The sequence below is a fragment of the Mobula hypostoma genome, chromosome 3 (genome assembly GCF_963921235.1).
Source record: "Mobula hypostoma chromosome 3, sMobHyp1.1, whole genome shotgun sequence".
NCBI lineage: Eukaryota > Metazoa > Chordata > Chondrichthyes > Myliobatiformes > Myliobatidae > Mobula > Mobula hypostoma.
The window spans coordinates 203,473,830-203,496,241 of record NC_086099.1 but is presented as its reverse complement, the minus strand read 5'-3'; the positions used below and the strand labels follow the sequence as shown (position 1 = coordinate 203,496,241).

Genomic DNA, 22,412 nt, shown 5'->3' with positions numbered 1-22,412 from the left:
AATCAGGCCTATGAGGTGTTATGTAGTTAAACCATTTTCCCCAGTATGAATAAAATTGTTCCACCTTATGATTAACAGATGCTGTTATCTTCTCCATTTTGTAAATGTCCATTGTAATTTCCATCCATACATTTAAAGTTGGGCTCTCCTGTGATAATCATTTCCTGGTAAGGGTCTTTTTACCAGCTACCAGCAGTACATTCATTAAATATTTATCTCTTTTCAACCATTCTTGAGGTATATACCCAAAATATATGGTCATACTGTCTAAGGGTATTTCACATTTAAAGATGTCCTGCAGGGCATTATGTATCCCACTCCAATAGTCTTTGATAATGGGGCATTCCCAGAAAATATGATAATAGTTTGCATTTTGATTTCTACAATTTCTCCAGCAAACAGGGAGGTTGCTATCATAATGAGATTTCTGAGAGAGCGTAATAAAATACCTTATCAAGTTTTTCCACCCGAACTCCCTCCATTTCTGTGAACTGGTACACTTCCATTGATACCTCCATATTATTGTCCAGTCTTCCTCAGATATAATTATCCCTCCTTCCTTCTCCCATTTTGTTTTAATGTTTGAAGTTGAATGTGTTTTAAGATTTGACAAACTCTTATACACTCTTGAAATTATTCTACTGTTGTCTGAATTATATGCTTTTCTAAATAGCTCTATCAGACATGTACTTGCCTTGGTTACATTTTTAACTGTCCTATTAACATACTGTCACATCTGTAAATACCGGTAAAAGTCTTGTTTTTCTAGTAAGTGTTTCTCTTTGAGCATTTCAAAACTGAACAGTGTTCCTTCTTTCATTATATTGCAAATAGCTGTTACAGTTGTCCCCCGCTTTTCGAATGTTCGCTTTACGAAACCTCACTGTTATGAAAGACCTACATTAGTTACCTGTTTTCGCGAACAGAAGATGTTTTCACTGTTACGAAAAAAGGCAGCGCGTGAGAAAAAAAGGCAGTGCCCGATAAAAGGCAGCATTCGTCCCGAGCTCTCCCCGGATTCGGAACAGCATTCTAGCCGGCATTGCTTAAACACGTGCCTGTGAGCATTCGTTAGCAAGATGAGTTCTAAGGTATCAGAAAAGCCTAAAAGAGCTCGTAAGGGTGTTACACTTAGCGTAAAACTAGACATAATTAAGCATTTCGATCGTAGTGAACGAAGTAAGGAAAAAGTAAGTTTGGCTTGTGGAAGCTGACAAAGATGATGTTGAAGAAGTTTTGGCATCCCATCACCAAGAACTGATAGATGGGGGGACTTCCGGTAGCGCTCATGGAGTGAAGTCGTGTTCTTGACTCGCTCCATTACCTCTGAGTTTTTTTTCTCTATGGTCAGCTATACTTTAATTAACTATTAAGGCATCAACTCTTACAATGCTTTGAATTAAACTGAATTCTCCGACAACTGGATGATACTTAGATCTGCTATGTCTAAGAACGGGAAAAACGGCAAGGATGGTAAACCTCCGGTTAAACCGAAAGCTACGGTTCTCCCCCCGACTGAATCACCGGTGACTTTGAAAGCTATATCGGAGCTAATTCAGAGGGAAATTTCAACCTCTGTTAGGGAGGTGATTCGTACGGAAATTGCAGACTCTGTTAAAGACTTGATTCATACGGAAATCTCAACTAATCTTCAGACAATTGCCGATTCAATTGATAAGATGCAAACATTTATTGCGGAACATCAGTCGGCTATATCTGATCTTCAAAAATTCGCGCAACAAAGTGAGCTTAAGATGGGGAAAATCGAGGAAACAATTAATGTAATGAAGAAGAAACTTGACTTTCTGACTTTTAAAAACTCTGACTTGGAATCTAGAATGCGACGGCAGAATTTACGAATGATTGGGGTGCGGGAAGCTGTAGAATCTAACAACCCCACGAAGTATTTCTCTCAACTTTTAAAAGATGCATTCCCTACTGTATTTCCTGACCAACCACCGCTACTGGATCGTGTTCACAGAATCCCATCATACTCGTCTAGGTCAGATAGACCTAGGCATGTTATCTTACGTTTTCATTACTTTCAAGACAAGGAGAGACTGTTTCGATTCGCTCGATCTAAAGGTTTCATCGATTTTTCGGATCTTAGGTTCCGATTCGTGGAAGATTTCAGTAAACCAATCTGGGACCAACGGGTTCGCTACAGATCTGTGATGTCGGAATTCTATAAGATGGATTTAAGACCAGCGCTGCTGTACCCTGCACGTCTAAGGATTCGCATGTCAGATGGAGTCCTTCGTTTTTTTGATTCTCCATCGGATGCCCAGAGTTATCTGGATCAACTTTCACTTTCAACATCTTAATTGCTATCTTTTTTAATTATCTCCGTTGATCGGAGGCTGTGAATTGGTTGGTTTTAACTTTTTCGTGCCCTATTTGGGCAGGAAAGTTTATTTTTGATTTCTTAATATGGTTGCTAAACTTTCTTTTCAACTGCGTCATTTCTTTCTTTTCCCAGGGGATTCTGGGTGGTTACTTCCTTTTTGTCATCTTACGTATTTCCTGTGTGGCCTTAAATTTTGTAGTTTTTTTTTAAATTTTATTCTGTTTTGCTTTTTATAACCACTTTATGTCAATAATCTTTTTTTTTGTTGCTGTGTTTATTCATGGGTTTGGGGTTTATTGTGGTTTTTTTTTAATATATATTTTCTGGCTTTTGTTCTGTTGTGTGTGTATTTTAATTGAGCTACCTTTTTTTTTACTTTTTTTACTGTTTTACAATTAGCTGATCTTTTTCATATTTATACCTTTTTTTTTAGGGAGTGTATACCGGAAGTCATGGGGGTAGTTTTAGCGCTTGCTTCTTTCCGGCGGGTCTGCTTTAGATTTTGCCTTGGGGTCTTGGGGCGGGGGTTGGTGGGAGGGGCTTCACATTTTAGTTTGTTTCTCTTTGGGCTATATACATTATCGAAGTACTGGTTGCGTCCTTTTTCCCGGTATCTTTCGTATGTTCTGTTTCCTCTCCGGGTTTGTGGGTCGCGCCTATCGTCAATCCTCCTTGTTGTGGGTTGACTTTAGGATTTATGGAGTCTATTATTAATTTTGTCTCCTGGAATACTAACGGTCTTAATCATCCTATTAAAAGGAAAAAAGTTTTTAAAGTGTTCCGGAGACTTAAAGCACAAATTTTATTTTTACAAGAGACCCATGTACGGAGGGGGGACAGACTACATTTTTTCAAATTCTGGAAGGGACAACAATTTCATTCGAACTCCAATGCTAAGATTCGAGGCGTCTCTATTTTTATTGATTCCTCAGTTACTTTTATACAACAGGATATTATTTCTGATCCGAATGGTAGATTTTTATTGGTTAGTGGTTTACTATTTAATAAAAAAGTAGTTTTGGTTAATGTTTATGCTCCTAATATGGATTGTCCGGAATTTTATAAATCATTGTTTAATCAGTTTCCGAATTTGAACGAGTTTTCATTGATCTGGGGCGGTGATCTTAATACCTGTTTGTCTCCAGCTTTGGACCGTTCGGCTCCTTTACGGACCTTACCTAATAAATCTGCAAATTTGATTAATTTTTTCCTTTCTGATTCTGGGTCGACGGACATTTGGCGTTTTCTGCATCCTCAGGAAAAAGATTTTTCCTTTTTTTTCACATGTTCATCATTCCTATTCAAGAATTGATTATTTTTTTATTGATTCTCGTCTTATTCCTTCAGTGATTAAATGTGATTATGATTCTATAACCATTTCGGATCATGCTCCACTTAAGCTTTCTATTAAAATTATGGCCAATATACCAAATAATAGACAATGGCGTTTTAATTCGCTGTTGCTTCAGGACTTGGACTTTGTTAATTTCATGAATGAACAGATTGAGCTTTTTTTTTACAATTAACCATACAGAAGATATTTCGGTTAACACTCTTTGGGACACTTTTAAAGCCTATATTCGGGGTCAGATTATTTCGTATTCTGCTGCTTTGAGGAAGAAACAGAAGCAGGAAGTGATGGTAATTGTGGACAAGATTAAAGAAATTGATAAGAAATATGTTATGGCTCCTTCTGAGGAGTTATACAAACAAAGAACTGAACTTCAAATGGAACACAGTTTACTACTCTCGTCCTCGATTGTAAACCAATTAAAGAAATCAAGAAGTGACTTTTATGTTCACAGTGACAAAATTGGCAAGCTGCTGGCTAATCAATTGAAATCTAATTATGTTAAATCTCAAATCAATCAGATTTATAACCAAAATGATCGACTGATACTGGATCATGTGGGGATTAATCAAACCTTTTGTGATTTTTATTCTTCTTTATATCAATCAGAGTCTCCTCGAGATTCTAAATATATGAATGATTTTTTAGATAAGTTAGACTTCCCTCAGATTTCACAGGATATGTCTTCTTTATTAGATACTTCCATTACAATGGATGAGATTAAGAATGTTATTTTTTCTATGAATCTGGGGAAAGCTCCTGGCCCGGATGGGTTTACCGTTGAATTTTATAAATGTTTTGCTTCTTTATTGATTCCTTGGCTCTGTAGGGTTTTTGAGGCTTCTCTGAAACTTGGTAAACTTCCTGAATCTTTTAATAGAGCATCAATTTCTCTAATACTAAAGAAGGATAAAGACCCTGCTCAATGTGCATCTTATAGACCAATATCTTTATTAAATGTTGATTCTAAAGTTTTTTCTAAGTTATTAGCAAATAGACTAGAAAAAGTACTTCCTTCTATTATTTCGGAAGACCAAACGGGTTTTATTAAAGGTCGTTACTCTTTTTATAATATTCGTACATTGTTAAATATCGTTTATACTCCCTCACAAAATGTTCCTGAGTGTGTTATTTCTTTAGATGCCAAGAAAGCTTTTGATAGAGTAGAATGGCCTTATTTATTTAAGGTGCTTGAAATGTTTAATTTTAGTTTGAAATTTATATCCTGGATTAAACTGTTATATCATTCCCCTGTAGCCTCGGTTTGTACTAACTCTTTAAACTCACCTTTTTTTCCTCTCTTTCGTGGTACTCGACAAGGCTGTCCTCTTAGTCCCCTATTATTTGATATTGCATTAGAACCTCTTGCAATTGCTATTCGAGAATCTTCAAATATTTCTGGGATAACTCGGGGATTAAAGTCCCATAAATTATCACTCTATGCTGATGATTTACTTTTATATATTTCTAATCCTGAGAAATCTATTCCTGCTGTTTTCGAGTTATTAGCACAATTTGGTTTTTTCTCAGGTTATAAATTAAATCTTAGTAAGAGTGAACTTTTTCCGATTAATAAACATCTTCCCTTATATTATAAATTTCCATTTAAATTGATTAATAATTATTTTTCATATCTTGGGATTAAAATTACTTGTAAATACAAAGATTTATTTAAGATTAACTTTTTACCATTAATAGACCATATTACTCAACTTTCATCTAAATGGTTTCCCTTATATTTAACTTTGATTGGTCGTATTAATGCAGTTAAGATTTTTTTTTGCCAAAATTTTTATATGTGTTTCAGGCATTACCAATTTTCGTTCCAAAATCTTTCTTTGATAAAGTTGACTCTAAAATTTCTTCATTTATTTGGCAGAATAAGAATCCGAGACTGGGTAAAATACATTTACAGAAAGCTAAGAGAGATGGAGGTTTAGCATTGCCTAACTTTAGATTCTATTATTGGGCTATTAATATTCGACATATGAAATTTTGGTTACTTGATCAGGACACACTATCTATTCCTAAATGGGTAGCATTGGAATTACAATCTGTTCAGGGTTATACACTTGGCTCTATTTTAGGCTCCTCTCTCCCTTTTGATTCGAAACGCCTTAAGCAGGTCTCTAACCCGATAGTTAAATATGCCTTGCGCATTTGGTTTCAATTCAGAAAATTTTTTGATCTTAATCAATTCGGGTTAGCGATTCCTATTTTAGGTAACATATTTTTTCCTCCCTCCTTTACGGATCGCGCTTTTCAAACTTGGAAGACTAAGGGTATTTTACGGTTTTTGGATTTATTTTTAGATGGTTCCCTTATGTCTTTTGAACGATTATCTAATAAATATAACTTATCAAGAATACATTTTTTTAGATATTTACAAGTTAGAAATTTCCTAAGTACTATACTTTCTTCCTTTCCAATGCTTCCTCCTACATATATTTTAGATTCGATAATTAACCTCAATCCATGTCAGAAAGGTGCATCGGCTATGATTTATAATATTATTATGAAACTTAGGAAAGCTCCATTTGATAAGATTAGGGTAGATTGGGAACAGGAATTGGGGCTTACCATTTCTGTGGATGATTGGGGGCAGATTTTACAATTAGTTAATACTTCCTCTATTTGTGCTAAACATTCCCTAATTCAATTTAAAGTGGTTCATAGAGCACATATGTCCAAAGATAAGTTAGCACGTTTTTACTCGCATATTAATCCTTTCTGTGATAGATGTTCGGGGCAGATAGCCTCTTTAACTCAAGCAACATACATCAAAGTTGCTGGTGAACGCAGCAGGCCAGGCAGCATCTATAGGAAGAGGCGCAGTCGACGTTTCAGGCCGAGACCCTTCGTCAGGACCTCTTTAACTCATATGTTTTGGTCTTGCCCTACTTTGGAAACTTTTTGGAGAGATATTTTTAATATTATTTCTAAGGTATTAAATATAGATATCTCTCCTCACCCTATTACTGCTATCTTTGGACTACCTAAAATTTCTAGTAATCTTTCCCCTTCAGCCCGTAGAATGATTGCATTTCTTACTTTAATGGCGAAAAGATGTATTTTACAACATTGGAAAGAGCTTAATGCTCCAACTACCTTTTTTTGGTTTTCTCAGACGATTTTATGTTTGAATTTGGAGAAAATTAGAAGTAACCTTTATGATTCTTCATTTAAATTTGAACAGATTTGGGGACCTTTTATTCGATATTTTCATTTAATGTAATATTTACCCTTGTTTTTTTTTCACTGTTTTTAATGGAGGTCGGGATTGAGGACGTGATTTTAAGTTTAACTCTGTTTGGTTTCAAGTTAGCCCATTGCTTTGCCTTGCTTTTAGTTAGTTGCACGGTGGGTTTTTTTTTTTGGGTTTTTTTTTGGGGTTTTTTTTCTTTTTTTCCATTGATATATATAAAATTTAGTATACTATTATGTTATCTTGGTTTCTTATGTTTAAATTACATTGTTTGTAGTATTTTTTTTGGTATTGATACCTTTTGGAATTTTATTATACTTTAACATTGTATTAATGTTTATATGGCTTACCTTTTTTGTATACTTACTCAATAAAAAGATTTAAAAAGGAGAGAGTGACAATAAAAAAAAAGAACTGATAGATGAAGAGCTGATGCAATTGGAAGAGGAAAGGATAACAACCGAAACCGAATTCAGTAGCGAAAGTGAAGTCGTCCAGGAACTGAACGTGAAGCTACTGCGTGAGATTTTCGCTGCAATGATAAAGTACGACTTTAATTTTGAAAGGGTATGTTGGTTTAGGACAGGTTTGCAAGATGGTTTGAGTGCTTACAAAGAACTGTATGATAGAAAAATGTGCGAGGCTCAGCAGTCAAGCAAGCCTTCCACATAAGCCACAGTAGACAACAAACCTCGTCCTTCAACATCAAGGCAGGCAGTCATAGGAGAAGATGAGCTGCCTGCCCTAATGGAAACAGATGACGATGAGGTGACACCTCAGTGTCCCACCATCCCAACCCCCAGGCCACAGACAGATAGCGATTCGCGGAGAATGCAGCGGTAGCCGGGAGGCACACAGTACATCTTTAAGAAAAAAGCCGAAATAAACATGCTAATTAATTAGGTGCCGCCCGGCATGTAAATGTCGGCCCAGATTAGAGGCGATTGCCGATTACGTATTTGTCATATCATTCCTGCTTTTACTGTATGTTACTGTTATTTTAGGTTTTATGTTTTATTTGGCATGATTTGGTAGGTTATTTTTGGGTCTGCGAACGCTCACAAAGTTATCCCATATAAATAAATGGTAATTGCTTCTTCGCTTTATGACATTCCGGCTTACGAACCGTTTCTTAGGAACGCTCTACCTTCGGATGGTGGGGGAAACCTGTATTCTTTTAGCTGTCCCGTCCTTAAATCTAGCATCCAGTTTACTCGGCATAAAATCCAAGTCATATGCACACCATTTAAAAATTGCAGTGTCTCTCTCTAGTTTATATTCTTTTATAATAGTTTTCCATATTTTAAGAGTCCATTTCACGCATAGCTGTCAGTATTATTTATGTAACTTTGTAGGTTGTTATCAGCCAAAATTGCCTGTATGGGGATGGAAAGTATCCCCTCCTCAATGTTTTTCCATTGAGCGTCATGTGATGGGTTGCACCAGCATATCACGGCTCTCAACTGTGCTGCAAAATAATAATCTGTGAGAGAAGGTAGACCCCTTCCCCCCTTTTCCTTGGCTAATTGCAAAGTTTTGAGACAAACCTTGGGCCTTTTACCTTGTCATATATATCTTGATAGCATCTTGTTCCATTCATTGAATTGATTTTGGTTAATCTCTATTGGTAGGGTCTGAAAGAGATATAGTAGTCTGGGCAGTATATTCATTTTAATAGATTCAATCCTTGAAATGAGACCAAGAAAATGAATTGGGTTCTATCTTGTTATATCTCTTCCTTAATCTTTTTTATATATAGGCTGATAATTGCATTCTGATAATTTGCCAAATCGTTTGGCATAATGATTCCCAAATATTTGACAGACTCTGTTTGCCATGCCCAAGGATATCTACTTTCAACTTCTCTTGGTGGGCTATACTTATATGAAAGTAGTTGGGTTTTATCTATGTTGATCTTGTATCCTGATAATTGGCCATATTGTTCAAAGGATTGCATCAATTTAGGTAAGGAGTATGTTGGTTGCCCTAGATAGATCAAAATGTCATCCGCGTAACAGGCCAATTTATGCTCTGTCCCTTTAATAGTAATTCCCCTGATATCTTCATTTTGTCTGATGTATTGAGCTAAGGGTTCCAGACATAATGAGAAGAGTATCGGTGACCATGCACAACCCTGTCTCGTGCCCCTTTCTAGGGTAAAACTAGTAGATAAATATCCATTGATTTTAGTCCTGGCAGTAGGATTGTCATATAGTGCCTGTATCGTTTTAATAATTGTGTCATGTCGACCAAATCTATGTAAAACTCTGTAAAGAAAATTCCAATTAACCGAATCAAATGCCTTTTCAGCATCCACGCTTATCACTATTGCTTCAATTTCATTTTTTTAATATGATCCATAATGTGAAGTGTCCTTTGTATATTGTCTTGTGTTTGGCGTTGTTGTATAAAACCTGTCTGATCATTATGTATCAGTGTGGGTAGAAACTCTTCTAATCGTTTGGCTATGATGGAAGTAAATATTCTATAATCCACATTAAAAACAGATATTGGTCTAAATGACCCACATTCCATTTTATCCTTGCCTTCTTTTGGTATAGCTGAGATTATCAAGGAAGTACCTTCTAATTAAAGGCTGAGTAACTCTGATTATGTCCCAAGTTAAAGCCATGGCCGTAGTAAGTGACAGGGTCAGTAGAGGGATGGCAGGAGTGAACCGATCACCTTACACTAAACTTCTGACTGTTACTCTGACATTTTTTTGGAATTACTCATTCATAAAGGCAGGATGAGAGTAAAATTCTAAAGCTTGGTCCTTTATCAAAGCTTTTGCTCATAGAAGGTATAAAATATGTTTTGGTGATGTTATCTATGGTAAGGTTGGCTGCATCACAGCTTGGTATTGAAACACCAATACCTTTGAACAGAAAATCTTACAAAAAGTAGTGGATATAGCCCAGTCCATCACAGATAAAGCCCTGCCTACCATTGAGCACATCTATATGAAGCATTGTCGCAGGAAAGCAACATCATCAGGGATACCCTTCCAGCCAGGTCATGCTCTCTTCTTGCTGCTTCCATTAGGTAGAAGGTACCAGGAGCTTCAGTACTCATACCACCAGGCTCAGAAACAGTTATTGGTCCTCATTCATCAGGCTCAGGAATGGTTATTGCCCTTCATCCGTTAGGCTCAGGAATGGCTATTACCCCTCATCCATCAGGCTCTTGAACCAAAGAGGATAACTTCACTCAATTTCACTTGCCCCATCATCGAAATGGCCCCACAACCTATGGGCTCACTTTCAAGAACTCTTCATCTCATGTTCTTGATATTAATTGCTTATTTATTTTTATTTTTGTATATTCACAGTTTGTTGTTTTTTGCACACTGAATGCCCAAGTTGGTGCAGTCTTTTCATGATTCTATTGTAGATTTATTGAGTCTGCTGCATGAAAATGAATCTCTCGGTTGTATATGGTGACATATGTATTCTGATAAATCTTAGTTTGAGCTTTATGAAATCCTTATCACATAAGGCTGTTTGCTTATTGTGAGTATGACAGCTATTTTTAAACTAGAGTTGCAGGGGAATGGGAACCAGAATGCCAGAAGAGTTAGTGGAGAGGTTGTGGAGGCAGATGTTGGTAAGACCTCAGACAAAGTAGAGAATCAAAAGGTTGAGCATGGTGGGACTCGTGTCCTAAGCCGCATATATTTCAAAGCAAAAAGTATTGGAGGAAAGGCCGATAATAGTGCTAAAGTTGAGGTAGCTGGTTTACAAACAGACGCAATGTGTAGTGAGGAGGGGCGGTTGATAGGGCAAAATTGTAGTCAACAGGATGAGTTACAATGTAAAAGGCAGACAGAATCGAAAACGTCAATACAGGACTGAAGGTTTTATTCCCGCAAAGAACTGAAGTTTGCTTGTAGTATGTGAAGTCCAGGTCAGGGTCTTCAAAAGAACCCTGAAAGGGAAAAATGAAAATATTAAAGACGGAAATAGAGCTGTTTCCGAAGATGCAAGCAAAGGAGTTAGTGTTTAGCGCCATCTTAACTCGCCTTCGGGTATACAGACCTGCAAACAGTCGTAAGAATGTGGCCAACGAATTACAATGAGAGATAGAAAATGCATGACAAAAGGGCAATGTTACGATAGTCATGCGACTTTGATATGCAGGTCGAGTGGGATAAGTAGGTTGGTGCTGTGTCCAAGCAAGAACCTTTCAATGCCTTAAATACACCCAATGACCTTGTCTCCACAGCTACTTGTGGTAACAAATTCCACAAATTCATCACCCCCTAGCGAAAGAAATTTCTCTACACCTCTGTTTTAAATGGATGCCCTCCTATCCTCATGCTCTGGTTGAGGCAGAGGGGGTAGCAACATTTTCCTTGGGAAACGTCACATGGATTGAGCCCTTTTACAATGTCTTTGATGGAGTGGCACTGAACAATGAACAGTACTGGAAAAATTACTATTTCTTTATCAGAAAAAAAAACATTCAGCTGTTGCTGACTGCAGTTATTTGATAGAATATAAATGCAATTAAGGATCGTGACAATTAACGTGTTTTGCTGTTGCTTGAAGGCTTTTAAAAAAGGAAATCTAATTATTATGCTTATTAAGATAGCGTCTTGGAATTGAATGTGGGAGGTTGAATTTTGTTTAAAAAGTCTTTTCAGCAGAGCTTTCTTAGGCAGCAGTGTTTTTTTTATATAAGGTTCTTAGTCATTATCAATGCCCAGCAAATACTCCAATGGAATAAAGAGTGGAAATGTTGTCCACTCTCAATACTAACATTAAAGTGTAAATCAGTATCATGGAAATCAGGGAGACTATTTATTTCATTCAGCCAGCAGAGTGGAACTGTCCTCCGATTGCAGCATTCATTTAATTCAAATAATTTTTAGCTTTTTCGCTTCCAGTATTTTATCAGTCAGTTTCTTCACGAGTACAGCCGAAGCATTAACGAGAAACAAAAATGGAACCTGGTGTGCTGGGTTAATCATAGAATGTAAAGCAGTACAGAAGCAGAGCAGGCCCTTCAGCCCACAATGTTGTGCTGTGTTAATTAAGATAATGATATTTATTTACATTAATCCCTTCTGTCCACATATGGTCTATTTTGCCTGAGCGCCTCTTAATCGCCTCTTTTGTATCTGCCTGTACTATCACAGTAGACAGTGCATGAACCCACCACACTGTTTAAAAAAAACTTGTCCTGCACATCTTGTTTGAACTTTCCTCTTCTCAGCTTAAATGCATGCCTTCAAGTGTCAGACATTTTGACCCTGGGGAAAAAGATATCGGTGCTCTATCTATGCCTCTTGTAATTTTATATTGCCCTTAGGAATTGCTTGACATTGTAGCGCAGAAGGAAATCATTTGTCTACCATGTCCATGCTAGTTTCAGTTGAAACTAACTCCTTAGAAATAGCACGTGCAGCACTGTTTTCTTTTACTGCATTGCAGTTTAAAAATAGATTTGATCTGATCACCAATTTGATTTTCAATGGGTTAAATCGACAACATCTAAATTGTGCTGAAAAGCTTCAATCTTATGGGCTTCAAATGAAACTTTTGCCAGTTGGGTACTTCCTGAAATGACGTACCCCAGTGACTCCAAGGTGCTTTCTGTGTTACAAGAAGATGTGCAGTAATCCCTTTGGACCATCACTGTGGCACTTGAAGCTCAGTGTCCTATGTTGGTCGCAGTTTAAATGCTTACCTTGATTTCTTGTCTTTGCCAGCCCTTCATTGCCCAATCTGAAACTCTCTGTTCCCACCTCCCTGATGTAGTCAGTCCCCTAAACTCCTTGCAACACGCACAAAATGCTGGAGGAATTCAGTAGGCCAGACAGCATCTATAAAAAGAAGAGTACAGTCGACGTTTCGGGCGGAGATCCTTCATCAAGACTGGAAAGGAAGGGGACTGAAACCAGAATAAAATAGTAGGGAGAGGAGCAGATGCTGGCAGACTTTAGGTGATTAAGTGATTTAGAGGGATATGCGCCAAACACAGGCAAATGGGACTAGCTAGGAATGCATCCCAGTTGGCATTGACAAGATGGGCTGAAGGGCCTATTTCCATTCTCTGTAATATATCTAAGTCTCTGGCATTCATATCCACCAAAGGTGTGGAGTATGCTCTTTGGGTACATACCTTTCATATCTTGGATGGCTTGGGGGCTGAATGACAGAGAGTCTGGGTCTTAAAATCCGTCACTTGAGAAGGGGATACCTTTTCCTGCTCTTCCTTTCCTCCTCTCTTCCAATAGCTTGTGCTGCTTTGCTTGGCTTTGCTTCGTATATAAAGTTTTGGAATAAATCAAATGATATTTTCATGATGTGTTTCTTTGCTCTCATTGCAGGATAAGTGTTTCTGTTAGTCAGAGGATTATAGCGCTTCCTCATGACAATCGTCAGGTCCGACTATTCGATATGTCAGGCGTACGTTTAGCCCGCCTTCCCCGCAGCAATCGTCAGGTAATTTAATTTGTATGTTGAAACTTAATTTTTCTCTCTCCAGTGGGGCAATGTGATTTTTAAATGTAGTCATACTATTGGAATTGGGATTATCTAGAGGTATCTAAACGAATAGGTGCATTTTTTAACGTCTTGGTGATAGAGTCCCTGTGCTCAAACCTTGCTACTGACCACTCTTTAGAAAATACAGTGGTGCTAGAAAGTTTGTGAACCTTGGAGAATTTTCACCATTTCTGCATTAGTATGACCTGAAATGTGATCAGATCTTCACCCAAGTCCTAAAACTAGATAAACAGAATTCAATTAAATAAATAACACAAAAAACACTAGTTCATTTATTTATTAAGAAAAATGATCCAATATTACATGTATTGGTGGAAAAAAGTATGTGAACCTCTGGGGTAATGCCTTCTACAAAAGCAGGTGTTCCAATTAATGAAATAAGACTGGAGGTGTGGGTTGTAGACGTGCCCTAGCCTATAAAAAAGATGCACAAAGTCAGATTACTAACAGAGTCTGTTCTTCTCAAGGAAGATCTGTTTATGTGCACCGTGCCTCGATCAAAACAACTTTCAGAGGACCTTAGAAGAAAATTGTAGAGATGCATGAAGCTGGAAAAGGCTACAGAAGTATTTCTAGAGACTCAAGTGTTCATCAGTCCATAATAAGAGAAATTGTCTGCAAATGGAGAAAACTCAGTACTATTGCTATTCTCCCTAGGAGTGGGCATCCTGCAAAGATCACACCAAAAGCACAACGTGTAATGCTGAAGGAGGTGAAAGACAATCCTAGGGTAACAGCAGAAGACCTGCAGAAATCTCTAGAACCTCCTAAAGCAGATCTTGGGGTCCAAGTCCATAGGACACTCAAAGCTACTGTGCATGTTGACTCTGTGGTTAAGAAGGCATACGGTGTATTGGCCTTCATCAACTATGGGATTGAGTTCAAGAACTGAGAGGTAATGTTACAGCTATATAGGACTCTGGTCAGACCCCATTTGGAGTACTGTGCTCAGTTCTGGTCACCTCACTACAGGAAGGATATGGAAACTATAGAAAGAGTGCAGAGGAGATTTACAAGGATGTTGCCTGGATTGGGAAGCATGCCTTATGAGAGTAGGTTGAGTGAACTTGGCCTTTTCTCCTTGGAGCAACAGAGGATGAGAGGTGATCTGATAGAGGTGTATAAGATGATGATCATTGATCATGTGGATAGTCAGAGGCTTTTTCCCCAGGGCTGAAGTGGCTAACACGAGAGGGCACAGTTTAAAGGTGTTTGGAAGTAGGTACAGAGGAGATGTCAGGGGCAAACATGAGGAAATTTGCAGATGCTGGAATTTCAAGCAACACACATAAAAGTTGCTGGTGAACACTGCAGGCCAGGCAGCATCTCTAGGAAGAGGTACAGTCGATGTTTCGGGCCGAGACCCTTTGTCAGGATCCTGACGAAGGGTCTCGGCCCGAAACGTCGACTGTATCTCTTCCTAGAGATGCTGCCTGGCCTGCTGAGATGTCAGGGGTATGTTTTTACACAGAGAGTGGTGAGGATCTGGAATGGGCTGCCGGCAACCGTGGTGGAGGTGGAAACGATAGGGTCCTGGATAGGTACATGGAGCTTAGAAAAACAGAGGGCTGTGGATAACCCTAGGTAATTTCTAAAGTAAGTACATGTTCGGCACAACATTGTGGGCTGAAGGGCCTGTATTGTGCTGTAGGTTTTCTATGTTTCTATGTCTCTGTTCATGTGTCCACTATAAGAAAAGCACTGAACAAGGATGGTGTTCATGGAAGGACACCATTGAGGAAACCAGTGCTCTCGAAAAAAACATTGCTGCACATCTCAAGTTTGCAAAAGACCACCTGGATGTTCTACATCACTTGTGGGACAATGTTCTGTGGACAGATGAGACATAAGTTGAATTTTTTGTCAGAAATGCACATGTGCTATGTTTGGAGGAAAAAGTGCACTGCACATCAACACCAAAACGTCATCCCAGCTGTGAAGCATGGTGGAAGGAACATCATGGTTTGGGGCTGCTTCAAGGTCTGGACAGCTTGCAATCGTTGAGGGGACAATGAATTCAAAATTATATCAAGACATTTTTACAGGAGAATGTCAGGGTAGCAGTTCATCACCTGAAGCTTAGTAGAAGTTTGATAATGCAACAAGACAATGATCTGAAAGACAAGAGTAAATCAACAATGTAATGGTTTAAAAAGAAGAAATATGTTTTTTGGAATGGCCAAGTCGAAGTCCTGACCATAACCCTATAGAAACGTTGTGGTAGGACCTGAAGCAAGCAGCTCATGCATGGAAGGTTCACATACTTTTCCCAACAAATACATGTAATATTTGATTATTTTTCTCAATAAATAAACAAACAAGTATATTGTTTTGTGTTATTATTTAATTGGGTTCGCTTTATCTAGTTTTAGGACTTGTGTGAAGATCTGATCACATTTTAGGTCATATTTATGCAGAAATGGAAAAAAATTCTACAGGTTTCACAAACTTTCTAGCACCTCTGTATGTATAACAATATTCAAAGCATGCAAAAAGCTGAGTGTTATCAAGAAAACTTGTAAATCCTTCACCCTGAAACTATGGATAAGTATTGAAATTTATTTCATCTCCTTAAAGTTGAGCAGAGAATTAATTGAAAAAGGATCTAGTGCTTGTAAAATTGCAACTTTCATGAGAGTTGCATATACATATGGAATAGTGAAAAGCAGTAGCAAACTAAAGTCAGCCTTTGTACAAGTATGATCTTGCAAATGTTGCATTTCCATGCCTCTATATTCATATAATCTGAATACATTACCTTCAAAGTTCAGAGTAAATTTATAATCAAAGTGCATACATGTCACTATATACAACCCTGAGATTCATTTTCCTGTGGGCATACTCAGCAAATCTACAGAACAGTAAATATAACAGGATCAATGAAAGATTAACCGGAGTGCAGAAAACAACAAAATGTGCAAATGCAAATATAAATAAATAGCAATAAATAACGAGAACAGAGTCTTTAAAATGAATCATTGATTCTGGGAAACATTTCAATTATGGGGCAAATGAGTGTAGTTATCCCCTTTTCTTCAAGGGCCTGATGGTTGAGAGGTAGTTACTGTTGTTAAACCTGGTGGTATGAGTCCTGAGGCTCCTGTACCATCTACCTGATGGTAGCAGCGAGAGGAGAGCATAGGCTGGGTAGTCGGATCTCTGATGATGGATGCTGCTTTCCTGCAACCACATTTCATGCAGATGTGCTCAGTGGTTGGGAGGGAAAGCTAATGTTAAATACTGAGCAGTATTATCAATGCCAGATCTACATGTGATTTGAATTTCTTTGGAAATCAGAACCAGAATGCCCAATGAAAAACACTTAAGGAAAAAATTTTACGAATCTATGATGGGCACCTCAGTTGGTCTGGACAAGATAGGCTGAAGGGCCTGTTTTTGTGTTGTATCTAATAGTGTGAGACTACCTATTATTTTCACAAATAAAAAGAAAATAATCTGCTTAGCAAAATAATTGGTTATGGGAGTGTGGAAATATGTCAGTTGAGATACACTAAAGCTCAATATGGATCCTAAACCCTTCCATTTCATAATTCATGGCTGCAATTACATGAGAAATAAATGTACTTCTGCAATAAAAACTACAAAAGGGATATTGGAGGTGGGAAAGGGTATTGCAGAGAACAACCAGAATTATATGAAGTGACTAGATTATGAGATGTTGTTAATTTGATTTGTTAATTTTATCTTCTCATTGGAACAAAGATGTCATCTGATGGTTCGTTTTAAAATGTTAAAGAGACATTAGAACGAAAAGCTTTGCCCTATGCTAGATGAATCTTAATTAAAAAGTGAGACCATTGAGAAAGTATTGATTCATTCCTTTTGTAGAGTTTGAAGAGTTCAAGGTATGAATAATTTGTGACCTGACAAGTTGTATGCTTCAGATGAACCTAACAAATTGAAGCATTAACTGATAATGATCAATTATCAAGTAGATTGAAGAAACACAGCTTGAGCGTTTGTCTATTTGTCTGGTCATAATGCTCCAATCTGTTTAAGATGCTGTTGAATGCCAACATATAAGGAATCAGAATTTGATCAACTAATTTATAAAATTTGACTTGCAGAAAAACTTGTCTAAAACTGACAGAGTTTCTTGCCCAACAAAAAGTGAGCATATATTCACAATCACGCATGCCAATAGCGGTATGTAAGCATGAGATTCTGCAAACGCTGGAAATCTTGAGCAACACACACAATGAAGCGCTCCCCCAGTGTACCCCAGATCACACCGATACAGAGGAGGCATCATCAGGAACATCAGCCACACTAGATGACCCTGATGGACTCGCAGGTGAAATGTTGCCTCAGCTGGAAGGACTGTTTGGGTCCATGAATAATTGTAATGGAGAAGGTGTAGGGGCAGCTGTAGCATTTGTCCCACAGAATTAAGATCAGTGGGGAGGGATAAGTGGTCACGATAGTTATGTTGAGAGTGGAAAGCAGAGAATTGGGGGTGGGAGGGAAAGATGTGATTAGTGGTAGGATCCCTTTGTAGGTGTTTGGACTTACAGAGAATGATATGCTGGATGCAGAGGCTTGTGGGTGGTAGGTAAGTAATGATGGTGGGAAGATGGGGTGAGGACAGATGTGCAGGAAGTAGAGGAGATGGATGTGAGGTCACTATTGAGAGCAGTATGTATTTTCAAGAACACCTCCCATCGAAGTCTGCATACAACATACTTCTATAAGTTGGGGCATTGAGGATAAAAGGCAAGAAGTCTTGTTGCAGCTGTGTGAAACTTGGGTTACGCCACATTTAGAGTATGCATGCAAATCTAGTTGCTGCATTGTAGAAAGGATGTGAAAACGGTTCACCAGGATTTTACCAGTTTAGAGAATTAGCTATAAGGAGAGGCTGGATACATTTGGGTTGTTTTCTCTGGAGCATCTGAGACTGAAGAATGACCTGACAGAAATATATAAAATTATGAGAGGAATGAATAGTTCCAAGATGGAAATGTCAAATATTAGAGGGCTTGGCATTGTGGTAAGAGTGGGAAAGTTTAAAGGAGATTTACAAGACAGGTTATTTTACACGGAGTGTTGGTGCCTGGAACATGCTGCCAGGGATGGTGGTAGAAGCTGATATGAGAGTGACATTTAGACAGACGTGTGAACGGGCAGGGAATAGAGAGATACTGAGCATGTGCAGACAAATGGGAATAGATTAAAATGGCACTTCACGGGCTAAAGGACCTATTCCTGTACTGTTCCATGTTGTTATAAAGACATATAACCTTTCAGCTCAATAGGTCCGTAGCAACTGAAATTCCTTTCTAAGATGGCAGCTTGTTTAGATGCAGTGGTCACTCCAGGTCCAATCAAAAGCGTACAGGTCGACCTTCACTAATCCGGCACCATTGGGAGCTGAGGAGTGCCGGATTAGTGAAAATGCTGAATTACAGAAGGATCACATTAAGCATAATCAGTGCTGGATTATTGAAGGAACTGGATTACAGGTAGTCGGATTAGTGAAGGTTGACTGTATTTGTTCATCCTCTGTGTCTTTTTTACAATCGCAAGTCACGGCTGGATACTGAAAACATCTAGTACTGCAGGACTATCCTATCAGTTAGTCACTCAATAGTGATGAAGCTAAACTTACTGTGTTTTTTTGTTGTGTTCTCACCTGGACTTGTTGTGTACTGTCGTGCCAAGACAGTGCACAATCAAACAAAAGGAACAAGTGATTGTCTTGGATGTTTCTATTATGATTGCAAGACCCTGTTTGGCATTGGTAATATAGAATACTGGTTCATTGGCATGTCTGGCGGGGGAGCTGTTTGCCTCAGTTGCAGCTAAGACTAGGCCCACGTTGTGAGATTGTCTGTTGCGGCTGCCCAGGAGAGAGACGCCAAAGGCAGTGGGGGAGAGAGCAGAGGTGTGGCAGGCACTTGAGTCCGTGCTGGTTGGGAGTTGCCCCTCTCGTTGGTGCTGCACTCTCCAGTGTTTGCTTTGTGGAAGTACAAGCTGGACCTGGACAACTTTCCATCAACTTACACTCAGACTTGGGTGCTATATTTTTTTCTCTTTTTTGTGACTCTATGTTTTCTGAAGTGATAACCGTATGTGCTGTGTGCAGTCTGCTGTTTGCTGCTGTTAATGTGTTTTGCATCATAGCCCTGGAGAAATGCTGATTTGTTTGGCTATATTTATGTATGGGTGAATCATAATTAAATTTGAAATTGAATAATTAAACTTGAACTTGATTTGCCCCCATTTGGCCCATATCCCTCTAAAGTTTTCCTATTAATGGACCTTTCCAACTGCTTCTTAAATGTTGTTAATGTACCTGCTGTTAAAAACCAGCTTTGACTACAATGTCAAATAGTATTTGACTAAAAAGTGTTGACGACCACACTTACAGAAGAAATTAAAACAAAAGGGAAAATTTATTTATTCTGGTCTCTTTTCCTTGTTTTCAACAGGGTCATCGACGTATGGTGTGCTGCACAGCGTGGAGTGAGGACAATCCCACATGCAACCTCTTTTCTTGTGGTTTTGATCGTCAAGCTATTGGTTGGAATATCAATATCCCAGCACTTTTGCAAGAAAAATAAGATGCCATCAAGTGTTTCTGAAAAGACTTGAAAGAACTCTATTCTTTATATGCATAGTATGTTTCTATTGCTGTTAATGCTGTGAGTCTTCCAGCTAAGAGTGTGATTGGTGTGATATGGCTTGACATGCATAATCTGCATGTATTGCCTATGAAAACTGTGCTTGGTTAATAAACCAGTCTTGTGTGTAACCATGCATTTATTATAAATATTCCTTTTTTTTTGTAATTTATGTGTTCTTTGGTCATTAAAACTGGTTGACCTTCAACAGCAAACCTCTAAATAATTTCACTAAAGTTATAGTTGGATTCTGTAGTGGTGTGAGCAAGGCATTTTTTTAAAAATCTGAGGCTCTGTTAAGTATAAATTATGTGCAGGTAATGGTGTGTGTTTGTTATTACTGAAAATCCTACTTATTTGACTTGTAGCCTTCTGAAAAATGCAAGGTTAGTATGTAGCAATCTTGACACATCATCACATCCAAATCTTGTTCTTTAATAGTCTCTTTACATACAGTAAGTATTTGACAATCAGTTTATTGCCGTGCATTTGTGCGATATGTATTAAGTTCATTCCCTAATTTCAGCAGTGTCTGGAATTAGGAAAATTAACTGTTCAGCTGTCATATGAGTTGATAATAGTGTACAATTGGTGGATTTGTAACTTAATGTGGTGTAGATAATCATGTGGTGACCTTTATGCCTAGACCCCTTTATGTATTTTGTCAAAATGCACACTAATATAGAATGATGTTGGGTTTTTTTTTGCAAGCAGTTTATTCTGAACTTTGCGACTTAAACTGATGTTAAAACCACAGGCAGCTCCCTACCTCCAGCCTAATTCTAAGGGAATGGGAAATATGGTTAATTATGTAGTGACATCAGGTTGCTTCAAAAAGATCAGTAAATGAAAAGGAATAATTTTGTTAACGAATACTATAAAGAATATAAAAATACATTAACTTTGGTATCTGAACATCACATTTTCTAGTTTTACTTGCAATGACCAGATATTTGAACACACAATACAGGTTAAGTTTCAAGTTCAAATCACTTAGAAGCAATTATCTTGCAGATTTAACATATTTGCATATTTTATTACGGTTAAGCACAACAGTACTCAGTTTTAAGTGATTTAACCTACAGCCATTTAAGAGACCAAATATTACAGTACTCTGCTTAGCTTGTAATCCAGTTTCATTAACATTCATTGGTATCAAGAGTGACTTGGAATAATCAAGTATTGGTTTCATTATAATTTTCTTTGATTAAACCCAAAGATTAGTGTTATTCAAAGCTCAAATCGATTAACTGCTTGATTCTGTCCAAATCTGCCATTGCAGTATATTCATGATCTGTGCTTTGGGGTTGGATTTAATGATTGTCCATTGTCACAGGCAGAGTTAATAGTGCATTTATGCTTATGCAGGCGATGCTTTTATTTCTGGAAATTAGACTGAAATCTTTGAGTGTTTTGGATTTGACATCTGCAAATGATTAGTTGATTTTGAAGTAACAATCCATACATGGAACTTCTTGATGAATAGATGCAGCGGCTGTATTGCCAAGTTTAATTATGATGACATAACAACACAAGGCACTTTACAAGTCGAGTTCTGGGTATTTTATTGTTTAAGTAGCAGATTGTTTTGGCATAAACTGTAGAGTACTCTAAATAAGCAACAATGCAGTTCAGGCTTCTTGTTTGCTTGTCTTTAAATTACTGGGTTCCTTTTGAATTACATGGCAACTCCGTAAAATGTAGCTATTCTTTTCATTAAAGAACTAAATGAGCATATTATAAATCACGTTTTAATGTTCTGGGACTAGTGTTTCAAATGCAGTCCAGAAGTGTGACAACAGCTTACAAGCAAGTGGAATGTATCCAGCGATGACCATATCATTATTCATGAGCAGTTCTAAAAGCTGCCAAGGGTATTCCTATGGCAGAAAACAGATTTGTTGCAATAAATTGCTGAATCAGACAGTGTTTCTGAGTTACATTGATCTATTTGGATTATTGGTATGCACATTTTTGTGAAGTTTGTTCAAAAAGCAATACAGAAATTGCTAGGGTAAGTTGTCTTTAGTAAAATAAAAACTGGTGCATGACTTCTATTTTGGAAAAAGCCTATTGTACACATTTCACTCATCACGGCGTGTTTGCGTAAATATGAAACAACTGTGCAAAATTAAAAGTGAAATACAATGCAGCTTGTCTTTCCCGAATTCTGTTTATTTCCATTACAGGCATTGTAAAGATGCTGCCACAGAGCCCAGTGATTTCTCATCTAAGTTGGATTTTTCTTTCCCAAAACCATGATATAATACAATGCTGGACAGGTTTGTCTCTGCGAGTACTGGAACAAGGCCGATCTATGTTTCCATATGGGTTTCTTTTTCTGCTGGCCATT

At 37.8% G+C, this 22,412-nt stretch overlaps 1 protein-coding gene across 4 annotated transcripts in view; it reads left to right on the top strand.

Annotated features, from left to right (window-relative positions):
* Window positions 1-22,211, top strand: part of wdr37 (WD repeat domain 37) — a 143,288-nt gene extending 121,077 nt beyond the window's left edge. For all 4 annotated transcript variants that reach the window (XM_063044389.1, XM_063044387.1, XM_063044388.1 and 1 more), the window contains 2 exons: window positions 13,238-13,352; window positions 19,868-22,211. In XM_063044389.1, coding sequence (XP_062900459.1) covers window positions 13,238-13,352; window positions 19,868-19,999 — 247 coding nt within the window. In that variant the 3' untranslated portion in view covers window positions 20,000-22,211. The remainder of the gene's footprint in view (window positions 1-13,237; window positions 13,353-19,867) is intronic.
* The last annotated feature ends 201 nt before the right edge of the window (window positions 22,212-22,412 follow it).